At 44.8% G+C, this 25,780-nt stretch overlaps 1 protein-coding gene across 4 annotated transcripts in view; it reads left to right on the top strand.

Moving 5' to 3' along the window:
- The window catches only part of ccbe1 (collagen and calcium binding EGF domains 1), a 100,909-nt gene that overhangs the window by 59,588 nt on the left and 15,541 nt on the right, over window positions 1–25,780 (top strand). Inside the window, exons 1-5 of one of the 4 annotated variants that reach the window (XM_071341459.1) lie at window positions 3,388–3,478; window positions 12,508–12,560; window positions 13,794–13,928; window positions 15,206–15,343; window positions 21,820–21,926. In XM_071341459.1, the coding sequence (XP_071197560.1) occupies window positions 3,414–3,478; window positions 12,508–12,560; window positions 13,794–13,928; window positions 15,206–15,343; window positions 21,820–21,926 (498 nt within the window). In that variant the 5' untranslated portion in view covers window positions 3,388–3,413. Of the gene's footprint in view, window positions 1–3,387; window positions 3,479–12,507; window positions 12,561–13,793; window positions 13,929–15,205; window positions 15,344–21,816; window positions 21,927–25,780 lie in introns of those variants that run through there. The other 3 variants (XM_071341450.1, XM_071341442.1, XM_071341432.1) reach the window with 3 other exon arrangements.

Here is a 25,780-nt window from a genome sequence, read left to right as displayed (position 1 = left end):
CTTTCACTGGAGGCTCCGGTCCATGGATCATCACTGGAGGCTTCGGGCCATGGATCATCACTGGAGGCTCCGGGCCATGGATCATCACTGGACCTTGGAGGCGCACTGGAGGTCTGGAGCGTAGAGCTGGCACAACGCGTCCTGGACAAAGGACCACCTTCGCACGGCAAGTGCGGGGAGCTGGCACAGGACGCACTGGGCTTTGAAGGCGCACCGGAGATACAGCGCATAGAGCCGGCGCAGGATATCCTGGACCGAGGAGGCACACTGGAGACCAGGCGCGCTGAGCCGGCACCACCCGTCCTGGACAGATGCCCACTTTCGCACGGAAGTGCGGGGAGCTGGCACAGTATGCACCGGGCTGTGGATGGGCACTGGAGACAAAAAAAAAGACAAAAAAAACATTTTGGGGGCTGCCTCTCGGGCTTCCGTCGTGGTCGCGAACTCCAGTGTGGTCGTTGTTCCTCCCTCGCTGCCTCCGTCTTCTCCCATGGAAGGCGATCCTTTTCGGCCTGGATCTCCTCCCACGTCCAGGATCCCTTACCGTCCAATATATCCTCCCACGTCCAGGATCCCTTACCGTCCAAGATATCCTCCCATGTCCAGGATCCCTTCCCGTCCAGGATCTCCTCCCATGTCCAGCATCCCTTCCCGTCCCGGATATCCTCCCATGTCCAGGATCCCTTACCGTCCAAGATAACCTCCCATGTCCAGGATGTCTGCTCCTCCTGGCCACGTTGCTTGGTACGTTTGTGGTGGGATCTTCTGTTACGTTCGTCGATGGAAGGATCGGACCAAGGTGCAGCGTGGTAGGCGTACATTTTAATTTATTAAATGAACACCGAAAAAGAAAACAAAATACACAACGAAACGTAACGTCTAGTAGAGCTAAACAGCACAGTACCAAAAACAAGATCCCACAAACTACAGGTGGAAAAGGCTGCCTAAGTATGATCCCCAATCAGAGACAACGATAGACAGATGCCTCTGATTGGGAACCATACCCAGCCAACAAAGAAATAGAAAACATATATTTCCCACCCTAGGCACACCCTGACCTAACCAAATAGAGAATTAAAAGGATCTCTAAGGTCAGGGCGTGACACAGACATTCAGTAAATACTAGGAATAGATTGTCCACCATCTGTGTGTTATCCAGACAGAAAAGAGAAATAGGCAAAATAACATTTCGATTTAGAGCAATAAAGAAATTGAATAATTTAACTGAGCAAACCAGAAACCTTTCAATATATACATTTAAACAATACTTTAAAACCATGTAAATATAATACATAGGAAAGTTGTGCTGGACTATGGTAGATGAAGAATCTATATATATTTTTAGACTGATTATTTATCGGGTCAATATGTTAGTGTGTTATGTCTGTTTGTGTGTGTTATATGTGAAAATGTGTTCATATTATAAATTGTATTTTAATGTTTAAGGACTCTTGAAAGATTTAGTCCAAATGAGGACGAAAAGAGATCCAAATAAAAATCAAATCCCCAACGCAACTCGAACACGGAACCTTTGGATTTATAGACGGTTGCGGTATATACGTCCAACCAACCTCCACACTTTAGTTTCGGTCTTAAGTAACCAGACCGTTATTCCATTTGTATCAAAATGTAACATATCATCCTTAATGGAGGTACAAAAATGTACGTAAAATAGCAAACGTCTATTTAATTTTGCCAGGCTGGCCTATAGCACATAACACATGCTGATAACATGTAATAGTGCATTCTATGCCGAACCCTAATTGTGTTGTTGCTTAGATTTGAGCCGTGGCAGTGTGAGATACAGCAGGTCTCCATAGCAAGGCCTCTGTAGCAGATCTGTGTTGCTCTGTGTTGGTATTAGCTCCTTGTGGGAGAAGAGGAGGGGATGGGAGAACATTGTCTCTAAAAATACGTCCTACCTCCCGTCCACCATTTCATTATAGTTCACTGTCCTCAGCCTCAGCATCACGTTGGTGTTAGGTGTCTTGGGCTTTATGCTAGGCCAATGTGATGAGGTGCTATGAGAGTGATTCATATGGTTTTAAAGGATATTAGAAGATAGAACCCCAAGCCTCGTCTTAATATAAACAATCTGTAATGTATAATACCGTTTTTACGTTGTATTCTACAGTAATATTTATACTTCAATTCCATAATCTTCCAGTAACTCACAAATCTCTTTTGTGTTGTGGTGAATCATTTACAACTGTGTAAAGTGGAGGATTTGAGGGTCAAAGTATTCACTATAGCAGTTGCGGGCCCTCTCTCTATCAGGAGTTGCAGCAGACTGACTGTAATTCAATGGGTTACTCCCTCTGATCTGAGCCTAGTGCTACACAACAGGCCAGAGAAAGCACAGAAATCTGCCTTCTTGGCAGTATGATGGTATTTGACAGTATTTTATGTTTTTGACTAATAAAAGTTCTAAATATGATTTATGAGTAGTTCAAGAATGTAGAGTTTAAAATTATACGTGATTTCAATGGGGCTTTCTCCATTCTCATCTCTTTTATAAGATACCGTTGCACAAATAATATACTTATCTAAGCCTACACTAGCACTGGTCCCAGGCTGTATTAGCTAGTATTAGATAGTACATTTAGCAAGCTAGCTAACTAGCTATTAGCATTAGCGGCTAGCACAATTTATTTTAGCCACAACTTGCTAAGAAAATACAAAATTGCAGACTGTAATTTGCAAACCGTAAGATACACAAATGAATAGTGTAATTCAACAGCGCTATCTGACCATGCAGACGCCAGAGTGAACGGCAAGTGAAGTGCTCTCATTACTCCATGGTCGAGCAACAACGTGCTCTCATTACTCCATGGTCGAGCAACAACGTGCTCTCATTACTCCATGGTCGAGCAACAACGTGCTCTCATTACTCCATGGTCGAGCAACAACGTGCTCTCATTACTCCATGGTCGAGCAACAACGTGCTCTCCTTGAGTGACAGAGGGCAGGGCTTGGTGCGGGGAGCATCATGCAACAGGAGGAGAGGGAGGAAAATTACTCAAGTAGCAAACGTAATCAACTACAGTGGGGAGAACAAGTATTTGATATACTGCCGATTTTGCAGGTTTTCCTACTTACAAAGCATGTAGAGGTCTGTAATTTTTATCATAGGTACACTTCAACTGTGAGAGACAGAATCTAAAACAAAAATCCACCCTATCACATTGTATGATTTTTAAGTAATTAATTTGCATTTTATTGCATGACATACAGTAAGTATTTGATCACCTACCCACTAAGAATTCCGGCTCTCACAGACCTGTTAGTTTTTCTTTAAGAAGCCCTCCTGTTCTCCACTCATTACCTGTATTAACTGCACCTGTTTGAACTCGTTACCTGTAAAAAAGACACCTGTCCATACACTCAATCAAACAGACTCCAACCTCTCCACAATGGCCAAGACCAGAGAGCTGTGTAAGGACATCAGGGATAAAAATAACAGACCTCTACATGCTTTGTAAGTAGGAAAACCTGCAAAATCGGCAGTGTATCTAATACTTGTTCTCCCCACTGTATAAAAATGGACATTACATGTGCTGGATTTGCATATCACATGCATTGTTGCATCAGTAGGAGAGATTTGGAATTCCTGAATTTACTGAGACCATAGACCATGGCCTCTGCCCTGTGGTGTAATAATTAGTATTTCGGGGTATCTGTACTTTACAATTTATATTTTGGACTACTTTTACTTCACTACATTCCTATAGAAAATATTGTATGTTTTACTCCATACATTTTCCCTTGTTACATTTTGAATGCTTAGCAGGACAGAACAATTGTGAAATTCACTCACTTATCAAGATAACACGTGGCCATCCCTACTGCCTATGGTCTGGCGGACTCACTAAACACACATGCATCTTTTGTAAATAATGTCTGAGTGTTGGAGTGTGCCCCTGGCTATATGTAGATTTTAAAAACAAGAAAATGTAGCTGCCTGCTTTGCTTAATATAAGGAATTTACTTTTGATACTTAGGTATATTTTAGCAATTACATTTACTATTGATTCTCAGGTATATTTAAAACCAAAAACTTTTAGACTTACTCAAGGAATATTTTACTGGGTGACTTAAACTTGAGAAACTTTCTATTAAGGTATCTATACTTTTACTCAAGTATGACATCAAGTCAGTGCCTTCATCAATAAGTGCATCGATGACGTCGTCCTCACAGTGACCGTACGTACATACCCCAACCAGAAGCCATGGATTACAGGCAACATCTGCACTGAGCTAAAGGCTAGAGCTGCCGCTTTCAAGGAGCAGGACTCTAACCCGGAAGCTTATAAGAAATCCCGCTATGCCCTCTGACGAACCATCAAACAGGCAAAGCGTCAATAAAGGACTAAGATTGAATCGTACTACACCAGCTCTTACGCTCGTCAGATGTGGCAGGGCTTGCAAACCATTACAGACTAAAAAGGGAAGCCCAGCCAAGAGTTGCCCAGTGACACGAGCCTACCAGACGAGTTAAACTACTTATATGCTCGCTTTGAGGCAAATATCACTGAAACATGCATGAGAGCACCAGTTGTTCCTGATCACGCTCTCCGCAGCCGATGTGCGTAAAACCTTTAAACAGGTCAACATTCGCAGGGCCAGACTGTAACACCAACATGTTTTAAGACCACCATAGTCCCTATGCCCAAGAACACTAAGGTAACCTGCCTAAATGACTACCGACCCGTAGCACTCACGTCTGTAGCCATGAAGTGCTTTGAAAGGCTGATCATGGCTCACATAAAACCATTATCCCAGAAACCCTAGATCCACTCCAATTTGCATACCGCCCCAACAGATCCATAGATGATGCAATATCTGTTGCACTCCACACTGCCCTTTCCCACCTGGACAAAATTAACACCTATGTGCTAAGGACCCTGGGACTAAACACCTCCCTCTGCAACTGGATCCTGGACTTCCTGACGGGCCGCCCCCAGGTAAGGGTAGGTAACACATCCGCCACGCTGATCCTCAACACTGGGGCCCCTCAGGGGTGCGTGCTCAGTCCCCTCCTATACTCCTTGTTCACTCATGACTGCACGGCCAGGCACGACTACAACACCATCATTTAAGTTTGCCGATGACACAACAGTGGTAGGCCTGATCACGACAACGACGAGACAGCCTATAGGGAGGAGGTCAGAGACCTGGCCGTGTGGTGCCAGCATAACAACCTCTCCCTCAACGTGATCAAGACAAATGAGATGATTGTGGACTACAGGAAAAAGAGGACCGAGCACTCTCCCATTCTCATCGACAGGGCTGCAGTGGAGCAGGTTGAGAGCTTCAAGTTCATTGGTGTCCACATCACCAACAAACTAACATGGTCCAAGCACACCAAGACAGTCGTGAAGAGGGCACGACAAAACCTATTCCCCCTCAGGAGACTGAAAAGATTTGGCATGGTACCTCAGATCCTCAAAAGGTTCTACAGGTGCATCATCGAGAGCATCCTGACTGGTTGCGTTACTGCCTGGTAAGGCAACTGCTCGGCCTCCGACCGCAAGGCACTACAGAGTAGAGGTCGACCGATTTATGATTTTTCAACGCCGATATCGATTAATGGAGGACCAAAAAAAGCCGATACCGATTAATCGTACTTTTTTTCTGTATATAATATATATGTGTATATATCTGTAGTAATGACAATTACAGCAATACTGAATGAACACTTATTTTTAACTTAATATAATATATCAATAAAATCCAATTTAGTCTCAAATAAATAATGAAACATGTTCAATTTGGTTTAAATAATGCAAAAACAATGTGTTGGAGAAGAAAGTAAAAGTACAATATGTGCCATGTAAAAAAGCTAACATTTAAGTTCCTTGCTCAGAACATATGAAAGCTGGTGGTTCCTTTTAACATGAGTCTTCAATAAAATCGGTTAGAGACTCCAGTCACCCAGACTACTTGCATTGCCCCCACCCCCATCTCACCCTCTTTTTCACCGCTGCTACTCTCTGTTGTTATCATCTATGCATAGTCACTTTAATAACTCTACCTACATGTACATATTACCTCAACTAACCGGTGCCCCTCGCACATTGACTCTGTACTGGTACCCCCCTGTATATAGTCTCGCTATTGTTATTTTACTGCTGCTCTTTAATTACTTGTTACTTTAATTTCTCATTCTTATCCATATTTTTTTTTAAACTGCGTTGTTGGTTAGGGGCTCGTAAGTAAGCATTTCACTGTAAGGTCTACACCTATTTTATTCGGCTCACGTGAATAATACAATTTGATTTGATTTGGGTCCACCACTGCCTACATTAATGAGAGTTCTTTGCTGGTGTTAAACCTATATGAAAACATGATACATACAGGGCATTCAGAAAGTATTCAGACCCCTTGTATTTTTCCACGTTTTGTTACGTTAGAGCCTTATTCTAAAATGTATTCAATATTTTTTTCCCCTCATCAATCTACACACAATACCCCGTAATGAAATACCTTTTTTATTCAGACCCTTTTCTATGAGACTCGAAATTGAGCTCAAGCGCATCCTGTTTCCATTGATCATCCTTGAGATGTTTCTACAACTGGATTGGAGTCCACTTGTAATAAATTCATTTGATTGGACATGATTTGGAAAGGCACACAGCTGTCATATAAAGTCCCACAGTTGACAGCGCATGTCAGAGCAAAAACCAGGCCATGAGGTCGAAGGAAATGTCCATGGAGCACAGAGACAGGATTGTGTCGAGGCACAGATCTGGGGAAGGGTACCAAACATTTCTGCAGTATTGAAGGTTCCCAAGAACACAGTAGCCTCCATCATTCTGAAATGGAGACTAGACCTAGACTAGAGCTTCCTAGAGCTGGCCGCCCAGCCAAACTGAGCAATCGGGGGAGAAGGGCCTTGGTCAGGGAGATGACCAAGAACCGATGGTCACTCTGACAGAGCTCCAGAGTTCCTCTGTGGAGATGGGAGAACATTCCAGAAGGACAACCATTCTCTGCAACACTCCACCAATCAGACCTTTATGGTAGAGTTGCCAGACAGAAGCCACTCCTCAGTAAAAAGCACATGACAGCCCACTTAGTTTGCCAAAAGGCACATAAAGGACTCTCAGACCATGAGAAACAAGATTCTCTGGTCTGCTGAAACCAAGATTGAAGTCTTCGGCCTGAATGCCAAGCGTCATGTCTGGAGGAATCCTGGCATCATCCCTACGGTGAAGCATGGTGGTGGCATTATGCTGTGGGGATGTTTTTCAGGTACAAGAACGGGGAGACTAGTCAGGATCAAGGGAAAGATGAACAAAGCAAAGTACAGAGATATTTGATGGAAACCTGCTCCAGAGCCCTCAGGACCACAGACTGGGGCGGAGGTTCACCTTCCAACAGTACAACGACCCTAAGCACACAGCCAAGACAACGCAGGAGTGGCTTCAGGACGAGTCTCTGAATGTCCTTCAGTGACCCAGCCAGAGCCCGAACTTGAACCCCATCGAACATCTCTGGAGAGATCTGGAAATAGCTGTGCAGCGACGCTCCCCATCCAACGTGACAGAGCTTGAGAGGATCTGCATAGAAGAATGGGAGAAACTCCCCAAATATAGGTGTGCCAAGCTTATAGCATCGTACCCAAAAATAATTTGAGGCAGTAATCGCAGCCAAAGGTGCTTCAACAAAGTACTGAGTAAAGGGTCTGAAAACTTATATAAATGTGATCTTTTTTTATTTGTTTTTGATTTGTAATAAATTAGCAAAATTGGCTAAACCTGTTTTTGTTTGTCATTATGGGGTATTGTGTGTAGATTGATGAGGAATAAAAACAATTTCATACATTTTAGAATAAGGCTGTAACGTAACAAAATGTGGGAAAAGTCAAGTTGTCTGAATACTTTCCGAATGCACTGTATTTTGAAAGCTGAGAAACAGCCCTTTCAAACAGCCCTTTCAAGTACCACATCAATGCAATAGTACCACATCAATCAGATGGTAATCAGTCAAAATCACCTCTGAAAATGTGTATCTTTATTGGCTTTTTTCCCCAAACAACTGTCATTTACACAACTTCATAATGAAGAGAAACATGTTATTGAGCATATTGACTCTTCCGTTTTAAGGATTGATCATCTGAAATCAGAATAGCAAAAACCTTTTACTGTGAATAGCCGTTTTAGTGACTGGTGGTAATTTCCTGGAATTCCATGGAATGTTCTGTGATCATACACTTTCTAATCTGGATAGTATATTAAACATGTACACTGAGTGTACAAAACCTTAGGAACACCTGTTCTTTCCATGACGTAGACTGACCAGGTGATTCCAGGTGAAAGCTATGATCCCTTAACTATACATTCATGTACATACTACCTCAATTGGGCCGACCAACCTGTGCTCCCGCACATTGGCTAACCGGGCTATCTGCATTGTGTCCCTCCACCCACCACCCGCCAACCCCTCTTTTACGCTACTGCTACTCTCTGTTCATCATATATGCATAGTCACTTTAACCATATCGACATGTACATACTACCTCAATCAGCCTGACTAACCGGTCTCTGTATGTAGCCTCGCTACCTTAATAGCCTCGCTAATGTTATTTTTCACTGTCTTTTTACTGTTTTATTTCTTTACCTCCCTATTGTTCACCTAATACATTTCTTGCACTATTGGTTAGAGCCTGTAAGTAAGCATTTCACTGTAAGGTCTACTACACCTGTTGTATTCGGCGCACGTGACAAATAAACTTTGATTTGATATTGATGTCACTTGTTAAATCCCCTTCAATCAGTGCAGATGAAGGGGAGGAAACAGGTTAAAGAAGGAGTTTTAAGCCTTGAGACAATTGAGACATGGATTGTGTGTGTGTGCCTTTCAGATGTTGAATGGGCAAGACAAAAGATTTAAGTGCTTTTGAACAGGGTATGGTAGTAGGTGCCAGGCGCACCAGTTTGAGCGTGTCAAGAACTGCAACACTGCTGGGTTTTTCACACACAACAGTTTCCCTTGTGTATCAAGCATGGTCCTCCACCCAAAGAACATCCAGCCAACTTGGCACAACTGTGGGAAGCATTGGAGTCAACATTGGCCAGCATCCCTGTGGAATGCTTTCGACACCTTGTAAATTCCATGCCCTGACGAATTGAGGCTGTTATGAGGGCAATATTATTTGTTTTGTACAAACATATTATACATTTTATTTTGTCTTAAATTTGATAAGGAAAGACAAGTAATATAATATGAATACAACAATAACTTTAGTGAAAGAATAAGGTTAAGAGAATACATTATTTCATTCAAACCTGAAAACAAAGTGCAAGCTATCATAACCATGATATTGTATACAACAATCATATTGTAATGAAAATGTAACTGCAATTACAAAATGTTATAAGAATATAATAAGACATATATAATAACAATTGGCTTTTACAACCTCAAATTCTTCTTACACACATTCCACTAGGCCTATAACCTAATACATTCCACTAGGCCTATAGCCTAATACAGACCTATATCTTTCCTACCCTGCCTTTCTAAGGTCTTCGAAAGCCAAGTCAACAAACAGATTACCGACCATTTCGAATCCCACCGTACCTTCTCCGCTATGCAATCTGGTTTCAGAGCTGGTCATGGGTACACCTCAGCCATTCTCAAGGTCCTAAAATATATCATAACCGCCATCGATAAGAGACATTACTGTGTAGCCGTATTCATCGACCTGGCCAAGTCTTTCGACTCTGTCAATCACCACATTCTTATTGGCAGACTCAACAGCCTTGGTTTCTCAAATGATTGCATCGCCTGGTTCACCAACTACTTCTCTGATAGAGTTCAGTGTGTCAAATCGGAGGGCCTGTTGTCCGGACCTCTGGCAGTCTATGGGGGTGCCCAGGGTTCAATTCTCAGGCCGACTCTCTTCTCTGTATACATCAATGATGTCGCTCTCGCTGCTGGTGATTCTCTGATCCACCTCTACACAGACGACACCATTCTGTATACTTCTGGCCCTTCTTTGGACACTGTATTAACTAACCTCCAGACGAGCTTCAGTGCCATACAACTCTCCTTCCGTGGCCTCCAAATGCTCTTAAATGCAAGTAAAACTAAGTGCATGCTCTTTAACCGATCACTGCCCACACCTGTCCGCCCGTCCAGCGTCACTACTCTGGACGGTTCTGACTTAGAATATGTGGACACTACAAATACCTAGGTGTCTGGCTAGACTGTAAACTCTCCTTCCAGACTCACATTAACCATGTCCAATCCAAAATTAAATCTAGAATCGGCCTCCTATTTCGCAACAAAGCATCCTTCACTCATGCTGCCAAACATACCCTCGTAAAACTGACCATTCTACCGATCCTTTGACTTCGGCGATGTCATCCATAAAATAGTCTCCAACACTCTACTCAACAAATTGGATGCAGTTTATCACAGTGCCATCCGTTTTGTCACCAAAGCCCCATATATTACCCACCCATCACTGCGACCTGTACGCTCTTGTTGGCTGGCCATCGCTTCATATTCGTCACCAAACCCACTGGCTCCAGGTCATCTACAAATCTCTGCTAGGTAAAGCCTTATCTCAGCTCACTGGTCACCATAGCAGCACCCATCCGTAGCACGCGCTCCAGCAGGTATATTTCACTGGTCATCCCCAAAACCAATTCCTCCTTTGGCCGCCTTTCCTTCCAGTTCTCTGCTGCCAATGACTGGAACGAACTGCAAAAATCACTGAAGCTGGAGACCCATATCTCCCTCACTAGCTTTAAGCACCAGCTGTCAGAGCAGCTCACAGATCACTGCACCTGTACATAGCCCATCTGTAAACAGCCCATCCAACTACCTCATCCCCATACTGTATTTATTTATTTACTTATCTTGCTCCTTTGCACCCCAGTATCTCTACTTGCACATTAATCTTCTGCACATTCTACCATTCCAGTGTTTAATTGCTATATTGTAATTACTTCGGCACCATGGCCTATTTATTGCCTTACCTCTCTTATCTTACCTCATTTGCATTTACTGTAAATAGATTTTTTTTAAATTCTACTGTATTATTGACTGTGTTTGTTTATTCCAAGTGTAACTCTGTGTTGTATGTGTCGAACTGCTTTGCTTTATCTTGGCCAGGTCACAGTTGTAAATGAGAACGTGTTCTCAACTAGCCTACCTGGTTAAATAAAGGTGAAATAAAAATAAATAAAAATACATTCCACTAGGCCTATAGCCTAAAACATTCCACTAGGCCTATAGCCTAAAACATTCCACTAGGCCTATAGCCTAAAACATTCCACTAGGCCTATAGCCTAGTAAAGGAAGCGTCAGAATGGAAACAAATAAAAAGCATGGAACAAAGGGGAAATAATCACTGACAATCTGAGCTACTGGGTGAGGACTAGGAGTCCCTTTACCACAAGAGGTTGATGGCACCTTAATTGGTGAAAACGGGCTCGTGTTAATGACTGGAGCGGAATCAGTGGAATGGTATCAAATACATCAAACACATGGTTTCCATGGTTTCCAGGTGTTTGATGCCAATCCATTTGCTCCACTCCTGTGCCCTTTACTAGTACCTATGTCTGGTATGTACAGTATATCTATGTACGTGTCCTGTGAGGGTGTGATTGTACCTCAGTATTGTTGTCCTGATCTCAATGACAGAGCTGTCAAAATTATGAGAAACCTTTCAGGTCTAGTTGAGGTACCTCACGGTGACATAATTCACTTTTAGTCTCTGGGCCAAAACTCACTCCTACTAATGACCCATTGGCATCAGTCGTTACTATGGCAATTCAAGATGGCGCTACCCATACTTCTAATTTTTTCTTTATTTAACTAGGCAAGTCAGTTAAGAACATATTCTTATTTACAATGACGGCCTACCGGGGAACAGTGGGTTAACTGCCTTGTTCAGGGGCAGAACGACAGATTTTTATCTTGTCAGCTCGGGGATTCAATCTAGCAACCTTTCGATTACTGGTCCAACGCTGTTCAAGATTACAATACTGAAAATAGAGATGTTTCTATGTTACAAAGCACGTGTTTAGAGTTAGTGGATTGAATCTCTTTCCTCAGCGTAACTTCTTGAAGTGTTTAGAGTTAGTGGATTGAATCTCTTTCCTCAGCGTAACTTCTTGAGGTGTTTCCGTTCCTCTTAACAAACCACACATTGAAATATCGTTAATTGAAGGTAAAAACCCAAACCGCTCCGCGCATCAATACCGGTGTATATAGTAAAATACCTGGCATACACAGATGTCTGGCTCAGTCTTGAGGAGAAGATGGTTATGACATTATAACAGATAATCACCTACAGAGCCACAGAACAACTTAGCATTAGGAATCGTTATGAGCATGTCAAATTGTATTTATGAGTAGAACGAGAGCTTCAACTGTCCCTTTTTAATTTGACCACAAATAACATTCTGGGTCACAAAACTTTTGTAAAATTGTTTAAGGCGTATCTTTTGAGTCTATTTTTTTGTGTGTGATTTGCTTCATCTTTTTCAGGAAGAAATGTTGTGAGGGGTTTAAGTTTGTGCTGGGCCAGTGCATTCCTGAAGGTAATGAACCGTTCCCAATCTGCATCCCAAATGGCACGCTATTCCCTACATAGTACACTACTTTTGACCAGAGCCCTATGGCACCCTATTCCCTACATAGTACACTACTTTTGACCAGAGCCCTATGGCACCCTATTCCCTACATAGTACACTACTTTTGACCAGAGCCCTATGGCACCCTATTCCCTACATAGTACACTACTTTTGACCAGAGCCCTATGGCGCCCTATTCCCTACATAGTACACTGCTTTTGACCAGCCACATACTGCACTATGTAGGGAATAGGATGCCATTTGGGATGTAGTTTTATGTCTTTCTTTGGTCTTTCTTGTGTGTTTGCTTAGATATTTTTAGAAAGCATTCCCTGGTGTTCATAGGTTTGTGTCTCTGGCTTAGCCCATAAACCATTAGATTGATATGATGTTATTTTAACCTTCTGTAATTTTAACCTTTCTGTAATTTGAACCTTTCTGTAATTTGAACCTTTCTGTAATTTGAACCTTTCTGTAATTTGAACCTTTCTGTTATTTGAACCTTTCTGAAAGAGCGTAAGAAAGCATGCCAGGTGTTTAGTGATTTTGAAGTACACTTATTTCATCACTGTGGGATTTAAAGTACACTTATTTCATCACTGTGGGATTTTGTTAAACCACATGTTCTGTTACAATGAGTCCATTGGCAAGTGCCGTCTTAATTTGTGTTATAGCGTTTTCTTCAAGCATGACATATGATAATCATATTGTTATGAAAGGCATCATTCGTCTTACTAAGTATTCAGTGACTGGAGACTTCAATTATATTCAACTTTATTGGTCCTCCAATTACTAATGTGCTTTAATTAAGACATGAGAGACAATGACTTCAAAGTGCAGTGTCATAAACATCAGTAATAAGTATGAAACCATGTGCTAAAAGCAGGAACTGGAATCAGACCTGTGTTTGATCGCTCTATTCATACATAACTGGTGCCATCTAGCCTGGTCCCAGATCTGTTTTATGCCAACCGTAGGAGATGTCTGGACATCACAAACAGATCTGGGACCAGGTTAGGTGCTGTCATAGTGCAGTTAGTCAGTCCTAGCTGTGTTTGTAAGACGGAGGAGTATCTCAGTCCTAGCTGTGTTTCTGATAGAAGCGTCTATGTGTGTCTACAGATTATGATGTGTGTGTACAGATGATGACGTGTGTACAGATTATGGCGTGTGTGTACAGATTATGATGTGTGTGTACAGATTATGACGTGTGCGATGGCGCCCCCTGTGAACAACAGTGCACGGACCACTTTGGACGGGTTGTGTGCACCTGTTACCCTGGTTACCGCTACGACCGGGAGCGACACCGGAACAGAGAGAAGCCATACTGCCTGGGTGAGACCTGGTCCCACACATAGACATAAAATGTACATTGTAGTAACTCTATTTCTTTGGTCCTACACCCCTGTATTAACTCAGTCACCGAGCAAAGATAACCATGGCCAAGTACTACTACTCAGGTATGGCCTCCAGTAAGTGTTGTACCCTCTCCAGCTACATATTCAGCTACATGTTCAACAAAATATTCAGCTACATTTTCAACAAAATATTCAGCTACATAGTCGGCTACATAGTCGGCTACATAGTCGGCTACATAGTCGGCTACATAGTCGGCTACATAGTCGGCTACATAGTCGGCTACATAGTCGGCTACATAGTCGGCTACATAGTCGGCTACATAGTCGGCTACATAGTCCATAATATATTTCACTTTGAAGTCCCTTTTTTGTTTCAGTGTTGCTATTTTAGTAGCATTCTCCCACAGGCTTGGACACTGGCAGTCTCACATTGCATTTTATTTGAAATGGCACTTCTCATGATAGACCGCATTAAGAATACAAGTTGAACAAGCCCGTCTTTGTGTTTTCTCTTTCTTTCTCCTCTCTCTTCACCACCCCCCTCTTTTTCTCTTTCTCTACCCTCTCTCACCACCCCCCCTCTCTCGCTCTCTCCTGTCACCACCACCTCTCTCTCTCGCTCTCTCCCCCTCTCTCTCCGCCACCCTCTCTCTCGCTCTCTCCTGTCACCACCACCCTCTCTCTCCCTCTCTCACCACCACCCCCTCTCTCTCTCTCCCCCTTTCTCACCACCACTCTCCCCCTCTCTCACCACCACCCCCTCTCTCTCTCTCCCCCTTTCTCACCACCACTCTCCCCCTCTCTCACCACCACCCCCTCTCTCTCTCTCCCCCTTTCTCACCACCACTCTCCCCCTCTCTCGCCACCACCCCTCTCTCTCTCTCCCCCTTTCTCACCACCACCCCCTCTCGCCACCACCCCCTCTCTCTCTCTCCCCCTTTCTCACCACCACTCTCCCCCTTTCTCACCACCACTCTCCCCCTCTCTCTCTCTCCCCCTTTCTCACCACCACTCTCCCCCTCTCTCCCCACCACCCCCTCTCTCTCTCTCCCCCTCTCTCACCACCACCCCCTCTCGCCACCTTTCTCTCTCTCTCTCTCCCCCTTTCTCACCACCACCCCCTCTCGCCACCTTTCTCTCTCTCTCTCTCCCCCTCTCTCACCACCACCCCCTCTCTCTCTCTCCCCCTCTCTCACCACCACCCCCTCTCGCCACCTTTCTCTCTCCCATTTTCTCTCCCGTCTCTCTCTCTAGACATAGATGAGTGTGCCAACAACAACATGACGGTGTGCTCTCAGGTTTGTCTGAACTCTCCAGGGAGCTACAGGTGTGAGTGTGAGAAAGGCTTTTTCCTGGAAGAGGATGGGAAGACCTGCACCAAGGGGGAGAGAGGTGAGGGGGAGATTTTTTTTGGCCGACATTTTTTCTGGTTATTCCATTCCAGGCCCTCTCAGAGTAGGAATGCTATTCTAGGATCAGGTCCCCTCTGCCCATATAAAATGATTAATTATGATCTAAAAGGGGAAACTGATCCTAAACCAGCACTCCTACTCTGAGATGCTTTCTGAACACAGACCCTGAAGGCACATCTGACAGTGATTACATTTTTTATTTTAACCTTTATTTAACTAGGCAAGTCAGTTAAGAACAAATTATTATTTACAATGACGGGCCTACACCGACCAAACCCGGACAACGCTGGGCCAATTGTGCGCCGCCCTATGGGACTCCCAATCACGGCCGGTAGTCATAGAGTGTAACGATCCTCTTCCTGTGAATGACTGGACCAAAGCGCAGCGTGAGACGTGTTCATGATATTTTATTAAAATCAGAACACTAGAACAAAAAATAACAAAGAGGAAAACGAACAGTTCTGTAAGGAAATGAACAATACAGAAAACAACTACCCACCAAACACAGGTGGGAAAAGGCTACCTAAGTATGGTTCTCAATCAGAGACAACGATAGACAGCTGCCTCTGATTGAGAACCACACCCGGCCAAACACACAGAAATAGAAAACATAGAACACAAAACATAGAATGCCCACCCCAACTCACGCCCTGACCAAACCAAAATAGAGACATAAAAAGGATCTCTAAGGTCAGGGCGTGACATAGAGCCTGGATTCGAACCAGGGTGTCTGTAGTGACACCTCTAGCACTGAGATACAGAGCCTTAGACCGCTGTGCCACTCAGGAGAGGACTCTAGGCTACATCCCAAATGACACCCTGTTCCCTATATAGTGCACTACTTTAGACCAGAGCCCTATGGAACCCTATTCTCTATATAGTGCACTACTTTTGACTATGGCCCAGAAGTACACTACACAATCAAAACTCATTTTATTGGTCACATGCTGCTGAATATAACAGGTGTAAACTTTGCAGTTTAATTATTATGGCTGTATACAAGGATTACGGGTACTGAGTCAATGTGTGGGGGTGCCAGGTAGTTGATGTGATTGAGGTAATACAGTGTGGGTAGGGGTAAAACTGACTGGGCAATCAGGGTGTGTGTGTGTGTGTGTGTGTGTGTGTGTGTGTGTGTGTGTGTGTGTGTGTGTGTGTGTGTGTGTGTGTGTGGATAGGGTCTAATGAGTGTGCATAGAGCCAGTGAGGTGCAGGAGGAACGGAAGGGCTAGGAGATATCAGGAGGGGTGGAAGGGCTAATGAGGACAAGGCCGGTCAACTGTAGAATTGGGGTTTGCGATTTGATTGCGATTTGATGGCTTGGGGGTAGGGTATAGGGAATAGGGTGCCATTGGATGGCTTGGGGGTAGGGTATAGGGAATAGGGTGCCATTGGATGGCTTGGGGGAAGGGTATAGGGAATAGGGTGCCATTGGGTGGCTTGGGGGTAGGGTATAGGGAATAGGGTGCCATTGGGTGGCTTGGGGGAAGGGTATAGGGAATAGGGTGCCATTGGATGGCTTGGGGGTAGGGAATAGGGTGCCATTTGGGACGTAGTAGTCTACAGACACCTGGCATCCATTATAGATCACATGATCCTATTTCAGAAGGAGTCTCTCTCCCAACGCTAGCTGCCCCCTCCACTCCTGTTCTATTTTAATTTGCCTGATGCGCCTCAAACAAACAGCAGAGAAAGAGGAGCTGCTGCAGGTTTTTTTAGGAGGTTAGTAAAGGAAGCGATCAGGGGTTGGACATTTGCTACTTTCTCTGGTTCCTATGAGCTTATCTAACATTAAACTCACACTGTGTGTCTTACTGAGAACAGTTAGGTACGCGCACACACACACACACACACATACACACACACACACACACACACTTTTAGCTGTGAAGTTCATCCACAACCCGCCTTGCTGCAGTAAAATACATCTAGTCTTCACTTCGCCCAAAACATAAAGAAAAACTCTCAAAGCAAAGCTGTCTTCATCTGGTTTTGGGAATAGCTTGCCTTGCACCCCAGGGTTGTGCAAGTACCCCATCATCATTAAAGTGTTGTTTTTTATGTTCCCTTGAAAAGAGTGTGCAGTTAACCTGGGAGGGAGGGAGGGAGGGAGGGAGGGAGGGGGCTGGTGGGAAAACCCAACAACCTTGATGTGTGAGCTTGATTAAAGGTATTCTGTGGGTCTTTGCTGAATAATAATCATAGCCATGCCTTCACCTGTGCTGCGATCCACTGAGATCTATCAGCAACATAATATTGTGTGGAGCCTTAGCAAGGTGTGTGGTCTTTACACCACAGCCCCCCTACTCCCCTGTCTACCTACTCCCCCGTCTACCTGCTATACTCCCTGTCTACCTACTCCCTGTCTACCAGCTCTGCTCCCCCGTCTACCTGCTCTGCTCCCCCGTCTACCTGCTGTACTCTCCCCGTCTACCTACTGTACTCCCCCGTCTACCTGCTCTGCTCCCCCGTCTACCTACTGTACTCCCCCGTCTACCTGCTCTGCTCCCCCGTCTACCTGCTCTGCTCCCCCGTCTACCTGCTCTACTCCCCCGTCTACCTACTGTACTCCCCCGTCTACCTACTGTACTCCCCCGTCTACCTGCTCTGCTCCCCCGTCTACCTGCTCTACTCCCCCGTCTACCTACTGTACTCCCCCGTCTACCTGCTCTACTCCCCCGTCTACCTGCTCTGCTCCCCCGTCTACCTGCTCTGCTCCCCCGTCTACCTGCTGTACTCCCCCGTCTACCTACTGTACTCTCCCCGTCTACCTGCTCCCCTGTCTCCCTGCTCCCCTGTCTACCTGCTCCCCTGTCTACCTACTGTACTCCCCTATCTACCTGCTCCCCTGTCTACCTGCTCCCCTGTCTACCTACTGTACTCCCCTGTCTCCCTGCTCCCCTGTCTACCTGCTCCCCTGTCTACCTGCTCCACTCCCCTATCTACCTGCTCCCCTGTCTACCTACTGTACTCCCCTGTCTACCTGCTCCCCTGTCTACCTACTGTACTCCCCTATCTACCTGCTCCCCTGTCTACCTACTGTACTCCCCGGTGCCTATGCTCCCCTGTCTCCCTGCTCCCCTATCTGTCTCCCTGCTCCCCTGTCTACCTGCTCCCCTGTCTACCTGCTCCCCTGTCTACCTACTCCCCTGTCTACCTACTCCCCTGTCTCTCTGTTTGGCTTCACGCCCTTCACCTGTGCTGCGATCCACTGATATCTATCAACAACACCAAACCGTGTGGAGTCAAGCTATATATCATCACTGATCACAGCAGAGAGTCAAGCTATATATCATCACTGATCACAGCAGAGAGTCAAGCTATAGATCTCCACTGATCACAGCAGAGAGTCAAGCTATAGATCACCACTGATCACAGCAGAGAGTCAAGCTATATATCACCACTGATCACAGCAGAGAGTCAAGCTATAGATCACCACTGATCACAGCAGAGAGTCAAGCTATAGATCACCACTGATCACAGCAGAGAGTCAAGCTATATATCATCACTGATCACAGCAGAGAGTCAAGCTATAGATCACCACTGATCACAGCAGAGAGTCAAGCTATATATCATCACTGATCACAGCAGAGAGTCAAGCTATAGATCTCCACTGATCACAGCAGAGAGTCAAGCTATATATCATCACTGATCACAGCAGAGAGTCAAGCTATAGATCTCCACTGATCACAGCAGAGAGTCAAGCTATAGATCTCCACTGATCACAGCAGAGAGTCAAGCTATAGATCTCCACTGATCACAGCAAGGCATGTAGTCTAGACTCTATACCCCCCCCCCCTGCCAGCCCCACAGCCCCACCACATTGCCTTTGATCTCCACTGATAGCAGCAAGGCATGTGGTCTACGATATTGGCTACTCAGCCCTCATGCTCCCAAGCCCCCCACACCAAACACAAACACATACAGCTCCATTACATATTTACTAGAGCAGCTTCCTACCTCCCTCTAGGATTTCCAGACACCCGTTACACTAGGGCACAGGTACAATGTTTAACGGCATATATATATGCCAGTCACTCATCCCTCTAGCGTCGGCCGTTTTCTTAAAGGGTACAAATTTGCTATCCAGAACCTGAAAGGGTTCTTCGGCTGTCCCCATAGGAGGACCCTTTGAAGAACCCTTTATGGTTCCAGGTAGAACCCTTTTGAGTTCAATGTTGAACCCTTTCCACGGAGAGTTTCTACATGGAACCCAAAATAGTTATATCTGGAACCAAAAATGGTTCTACCTGGAACCAAAAAGTGTTCTCCTGTGGGGACAGCCGAAGAACCCTTTAGGAACCCACTATGGATGAGTCCCAAATGTCCCCCTATTCTCTATACAGTGCACGACCCACAGACTTTAGTCAAAAGTAGTGCACTATAAAGGGAATAGGGTGCTCACTACCAAGGGAATAGGGTGCCATTAGGGACGCAGTCTATTTGTGACTATTTGTCTTTGTTTAACATACTTGCAGCATTCCTAGACGGACAAAAGATCCCCCTCAGGTTTTGCCACAGCTATCTCTGTTTCTGATATCTTTTTAGAAAACCGGTGACGCAGCTGTGTTTTTATTGCCATACCTTTCAAATAGTAAAAGAGCAATGACTAGTTACAGTGCCTTCAAAAAGTATTCGTACCCCTTGACCTATTCTACATTTTGTTGTGTTGCAGCCTGAATTCAAATGCAAACCTACACACAATACCCCATAATGACAAAGTGAAAACAGGTTTTTAGAAATGTTGAAAATTCTGTATACAGAAAGATCTAATTACCATACACTACCGTTCAAAAGTTTGGGGTCACTTAGAAATGTCCTTGTTTTTGAAAGAAAAGCTCATCTTTGGGCCATTAAAATAACATTAAATTGATCAGAAATACCAGTGTAGACATTGTTAATGTTGTAAATGACTATTTTAGCTGGAAACGGCTGATTATTCATGGAATATCTACATCGGTGTACAGAGGCCCATTATCAGCAACCATCACTCCTGTGTTCCAATGGCACGTTGTGTTAGCTAATCCAGGTTTATCATTTTAAAAGGCTAATTGATCATTAGAAAACCCTTTTGCAATTATGTTAGCACAGCTGAAAACTTGTCTGGATTAAAGAAGCAATAAAACTGGCCTTCTTTAGACTAGTTGAGTATCTGGAGCATCAGCATTTGTGGGTTCGATAACAGGCTCAAAATGGCCAGAAACAAATAACTTTCTTCTGAAACTCGTCAGTCTATTCTTGTTCTGAGAAATCAAGGCAATTCCATGCGAGAAATTGCCAAGAAACTGAAGATCTCGTACAACACTGTGTACTACTCCCTTCACAGAACAGCGCAAACTGGCTCTAACCAGAATAGAAAGAGGAGTGGGAGGCCCCGGTGCACAACTGAGCAAGAGGACAAGTACATTAGAGTGTCTAGTTTGAGAAACAGACGCCTCACAAGTCCTCAACTGGCAGCTTCATTAAATAGTACACACAAAACACCAGTCTCAACGTCAACAGTGAAGAGGCGACTCCGGGATGACTTCCTCTGTCCAGTGTCTGTGTTCTTTTGCCCATTTTAATATTTTATTTTTATTGGCCAGTCTGAGATATGGCTTTTTCTTTCCAACTCTGCCTAGAAGGCCAGCATCCCGTAGTCGCCTCTTCACTCTGTCAATTAGGTTAGTATTGTGGAGTAACTACGATGCTATTGATCCATCCTCAGTTTTCACCTATCACAGCCATTAAACTCTGTAGCTGTTTTAATGTCACCTTTGACCTCTTGGTGAAATCCCTTAGCTGTTTCCTTCCTGTCTGGCAACTGAATTAGGAAGGACGCCTGTATCTTTGTAGTGACTGGGTGTAATTAATAACTTCGCCATTCTCAAAGGGATATTCAATGTCTGCTTTTCTTATTTGTTCCCATCTACCAATAGGTGTCCTTCTTTACAAGGAATTGGAAAACCTCCCTGGTCTTTGTGGTTGAATCTGTGTTTGAAATTCACTGCTCAACTGAGGGACCTTACAGATAATTTGAATGTGTGTGAAACAGAGAGGAGGTAGTCATTCAAAAATCATGTAGAACACTATTATTGCACACAGAGTGAGTCCATGCAACTTATTATGTGACTTGTTAAGCAAATATTTACTCCTGAACTTATTTGGGCATCGCCTTAACAAAGAGGTCGAATACTTATTGACTCAAGACATTTCAGCTTTTCATGTTTTATTAAATTGTAAAAAGTTCCAAATACATAATCTCACTTTTACATTATAGGGTATAATGTGTAGGCCGGTGACAAAACAATCTAAATGTAATCCATTTTAAATTCAGGCTGTAACACAACAAAATGTGGAAAAGGTCAACGGGTATGAATTCTTTCTGATGTCACTGTGATGGCTTTTGGTGGGTCTATATATATATATTTTTTTAAATGTAGTAAGCTTTTTCTGTTTTCTGCACCCACTCAGCAGCTCGCCTGTTTGAGACGTCAGACAACGTGATGAAGGCTGGGGAATGCTCTGCTACATGTGAAGACTTCCACCAGATCAAGATTACTGTCTTTCAGCTCAAACAAAAGGTTTGTTCTGGTTTATTAATCCCCCCCACAAAAAAAATATATATTTAAAAAATAAAACTCACACTTTTATTTTCCTACTAGTACTTACTTTGCTGATATCTAACTTATTGAGGGAAAATGTACTGACTGTGAAATGTGGTTGTCCCACCTAGCTATCTTAAGATGAATGCACTAACTGAAAGTCTCTCTGGATAAGAGTGTCTGCTAAATGACTAACTGTAAGTCTCTCTGGATAAGAGTGTCTGCTAAATGACTAACTGTAAGTCCCTCTGGATAAGAGTGTCTGCTAAATGACTAACTGTAAGTCCCTCTGGATAAGAGTGTCTGCTAAATGACTAACTGTAAGTCTCTCTGGATAAGAGTGTCTGCTAAATGACTAACTGTAAGTCTCTCTGGATAAGAGTGTCTGCTAAATGACTAACTGTAAGTCCCTCTGGATAAGAGTGTCTGCTAAATGACTAACTGTAAGTCTCTCTGGATAAGAGTGTCTGCTAAATGACTAACTGTAAGTCTCTCTGGATAAGAGTGTCTGCTAAATGACTAACTGTAAGTCTCTCTGTCTAATTTGTGTTGCTGCTTACCACTGAGCCAATCCACATAAAACACAGTTGGTTGGATTCAGTTAGGTATTAAAATGGACCAAGATTATTCCGTTGGTGTATTTATTTATTCATGCTATTCTATTGTATGTTTCATTCACCAAATAACTCTGCGTATCACTAGTCTATATCTGCCAATATATTCAGGTAGAATAACACTGGGAAACATCTCCTCTGGGACGCAGAACGACGTTTATTGTACATAATAAAAATTATTGAAATCATTTTGAAATACTGCAGCTAGCTAGTTGGTTCTGTAACTTATGTCTGTCGTTGTAAAGTGCCGGTTATACGGTGTAAAACTCACTGGAGTGGTACCATATATATATATATACACACACACACACACACACACACACATTGCTTAGTGAGTATTTCCAGCCCTCTAGCCTTCCCAGTCAGGCCCAATCTGTAGACCAGTCTGTCAACAGGGCAGCTCACCACTCTGCCCTGTAATATGTGATATATGGTTCCCAGCCATGTGGTCCTGTGGTCCTGTGGGGTTCAGTAGGCAGGCTACTAGCTCTTTTTCATTGGAGGGAAAAAATGAAATAGGCCTATGTGGCTAGTGTGCTGCAAATGGCACCCTATACCCCAATCCCCACATAGGGCTCTGGTCAAAAAGTAGGGCTCTGGTCAAAAAGTAGGGCTCTGGTCAAAAAGTAGGGCTCTGGTCAAAAAGTAGGGCTCTGGTCAAAAAGTAGGGCTCTGGTTAAAAGTAGGGCTCTGGTCAAAAAGTAGGGCTCTGGTTAAAAGTAGTCGTGCTCTATATAGGGAATAGGGTACCATTTGGGACGCAGCCTAAAACAACAAAATTGTCTTTTGAGAACAGAGATCAGATATTGTGCAAGGGGGGGGGGGGGGGTTGACTGACTGACTGACAGGAAAGGAAGATTATGGCCATCACTGGTCACCTACTGCCCCCCTCAAGGCATAAACGCAGGCTGCTTTGGGTTAACACTTACATAGCATAGCTGCTCGTCTCGTCTCTACAAACCAACACATACTCCTTCATCTCATGTCATGGCTCAGAGACCACGTCGGCATATGATGCAGGAATAATGATTCAATTGGATGTTCTCTGATTCATCGCCCCTGCCCAAGGACATACCATGTCATATGACTTGCAAACCAGTTCGCAGGTAATGTATGGCCCCAGCCCCAGCCTAATGTATGGCCCCAGCCCCAGCCTAATGTATGGCCCCAGCCTAATGTATGGCCCCAGCCCCAACCTAATGTATGGCCCCAGCCTAATGTATGGCCCCAGCCCCAGAGACTAATGTATGGCCCCAGCCCCAGAGACTAATGTATGGCCCCAGCCCCAGAGACTAATGTATGGCCCCAGCCCCAGAGACTAATGTATGGCCCCAGCCTCAGAGACTAATGTATGGCCCCAGCCCCAGAGACTAATGTATGGCCCCAGCCCCAGAGACTAATGTATGGCCCCAGCCCCAGACTAATGTATGGCCCCAGCCCCAGAGACTAATGTATGGCCCCAGCCCCAGAGACTAATGTATGGCCCCAGCCCCAGAGACTAATGTATGGCCCCAGCCCCAGCCTAATGTATGGCCCCAGACTAATGTATGGCCCCAGCCCCAGCCTAATGTATGGCCCCAGTCTAATGTATGGCCCCAGCCCCAGCCTAATGTATGGCCCCAGCCCCAGCCTAATGTATGGCCCCAGCCTAATGTATGGCCCCAGCCCCAGCCTAATGTATGGCCCCAGCCTAATGTATGGCCCCAGCCCCAGCCTAATGTATGGCCCCAGCCTAATGTATGGCCCCAGCCCCAGCCTAATGTATGGCCCCAGCCTAATGTATGGCCCCAGCCTAATGTATGGCCCCAGCCTAATGTATGGCCCCAGCCTAATGTATGGCCCCAGCCCCAGAGACTAATGTATGGCCCCAGCCCCAGCCTAATGTATGGCCCCAGCCTAATGTATGGCCCCAGCCTAATGTATGGCCCCAGCCTAATGTATGGCCCCAGCCCCAGCCTAATGTATGGCCCCAGCCCCAGAGACTAATGTATGGCCCCAGCCCCAACCTAATGTATGGCCCCAGCCTAATGTATGGCCCCAGCCCCAGCCTAATGTATGGCCCCAGCCTAATGTATGGCCCCAGCCCCAGCCTAATGTATGGCCCCAGCCTAATGTATGGCCCCAGCCTAATGTATGGCCCCAGCCCCAGCCTAATGTATGGCCCCAGCCCCAACCTAATGTATGGCCTCAACCTAATGTATGGCCCCAACCTAATGTATGGCCCCAGCTTAATGTATGGCCCCAGCCTAATGTATGGCCCCAGCCCCAGCCTAATGTATGGCCCCAGCCCCAACCTAATGTATGGCCTCAACCTAATGTATGGCCCCAACCTAATGTATGGCCCCAGCCTAATGTATGGCCCCAGCCTAATGTATGGCCCCAGTCTAATGTATGGCCCCAGCCCCAGAGACTAATGTATGGCCCCAGCCTAATGTATGGCCCCAGCCTAATGTATGGCCCCAGCCCCAGCCTAATGTATGGCCCCAGCCCCAACCTAATGTATGGCCTCAACCTAATGTATGGCCCCAACCTAATGTATGGCCCCAGCCTAATGTATGGCCCCAGCCTAATGTATGGCCCCAGCCCCAGCCTAATGTATGGCCCCAGCCCCAACCTAATGTATGGCCTCAACCTAATGTATGGCCCCAACCTAATGTATGGCCCCAGCCTAATGTATGGCCCCAGCCTAATGTATGGCCCCAGCCCCAGCCTAATGTATGGCCCCAGCCCCAACCTAATGTATGGCCCCAACCTAATGTATGGCCCCAGCTTAATGTATGGCCCCAGCCTGTACTACGCTTTGATATAGAGTACTTACATGTACATGTATATATCCCAGAGTACAGTGCGGTCTCCTGGTCTACCTAAGTAATGCATAGTGATTTCCTGGGCCTGCGTATGGTTGTTACAAATTGACATATCTGGTTTCAAGTCGTACTCTGACACAACAAAGAATTCACGTAGAGAATGTAATTTTCTTGTCCTGTAAGTGTAATACATCCATGTAGTAACTATTATTACAGGTCCTTGAACATTGAGTACACTCTCACACTGTAATCTCCCCGTAGGCTTCTGCTCTATGATGACTGACAGCCAAATGGCTGTATCGCCGACACGCCTGATCGTTTCTCCATTATCTCAGACCTCTCTCTCATTAAGACTGATCTTGAGAAAATCCTTTGTGCTGGAAACCTCTACATTAAATGGGCAATTTAGGAT

The sequence above is a fragment of the Salvelinus alpinus genome, chromosome 1 (genome assembly GCF_045679555.1).
Source record: "Salvelinus alpinus chromosome 1, SLU_Salpinus.1, whole genome shotgun sequence".
Classification (NCBI taxonomy): domain Eukaryota; kingdom Metazoa; phylum Chordata; class Actinopteri; order Salmoniformes; family Salmonidae; genus Salvelinus; species Salvelinus alpinus.
Note: the sequence above shows the minus strand (reverse complement) of the source record. Positions and strands in the feature narration are given on the sequence as shown.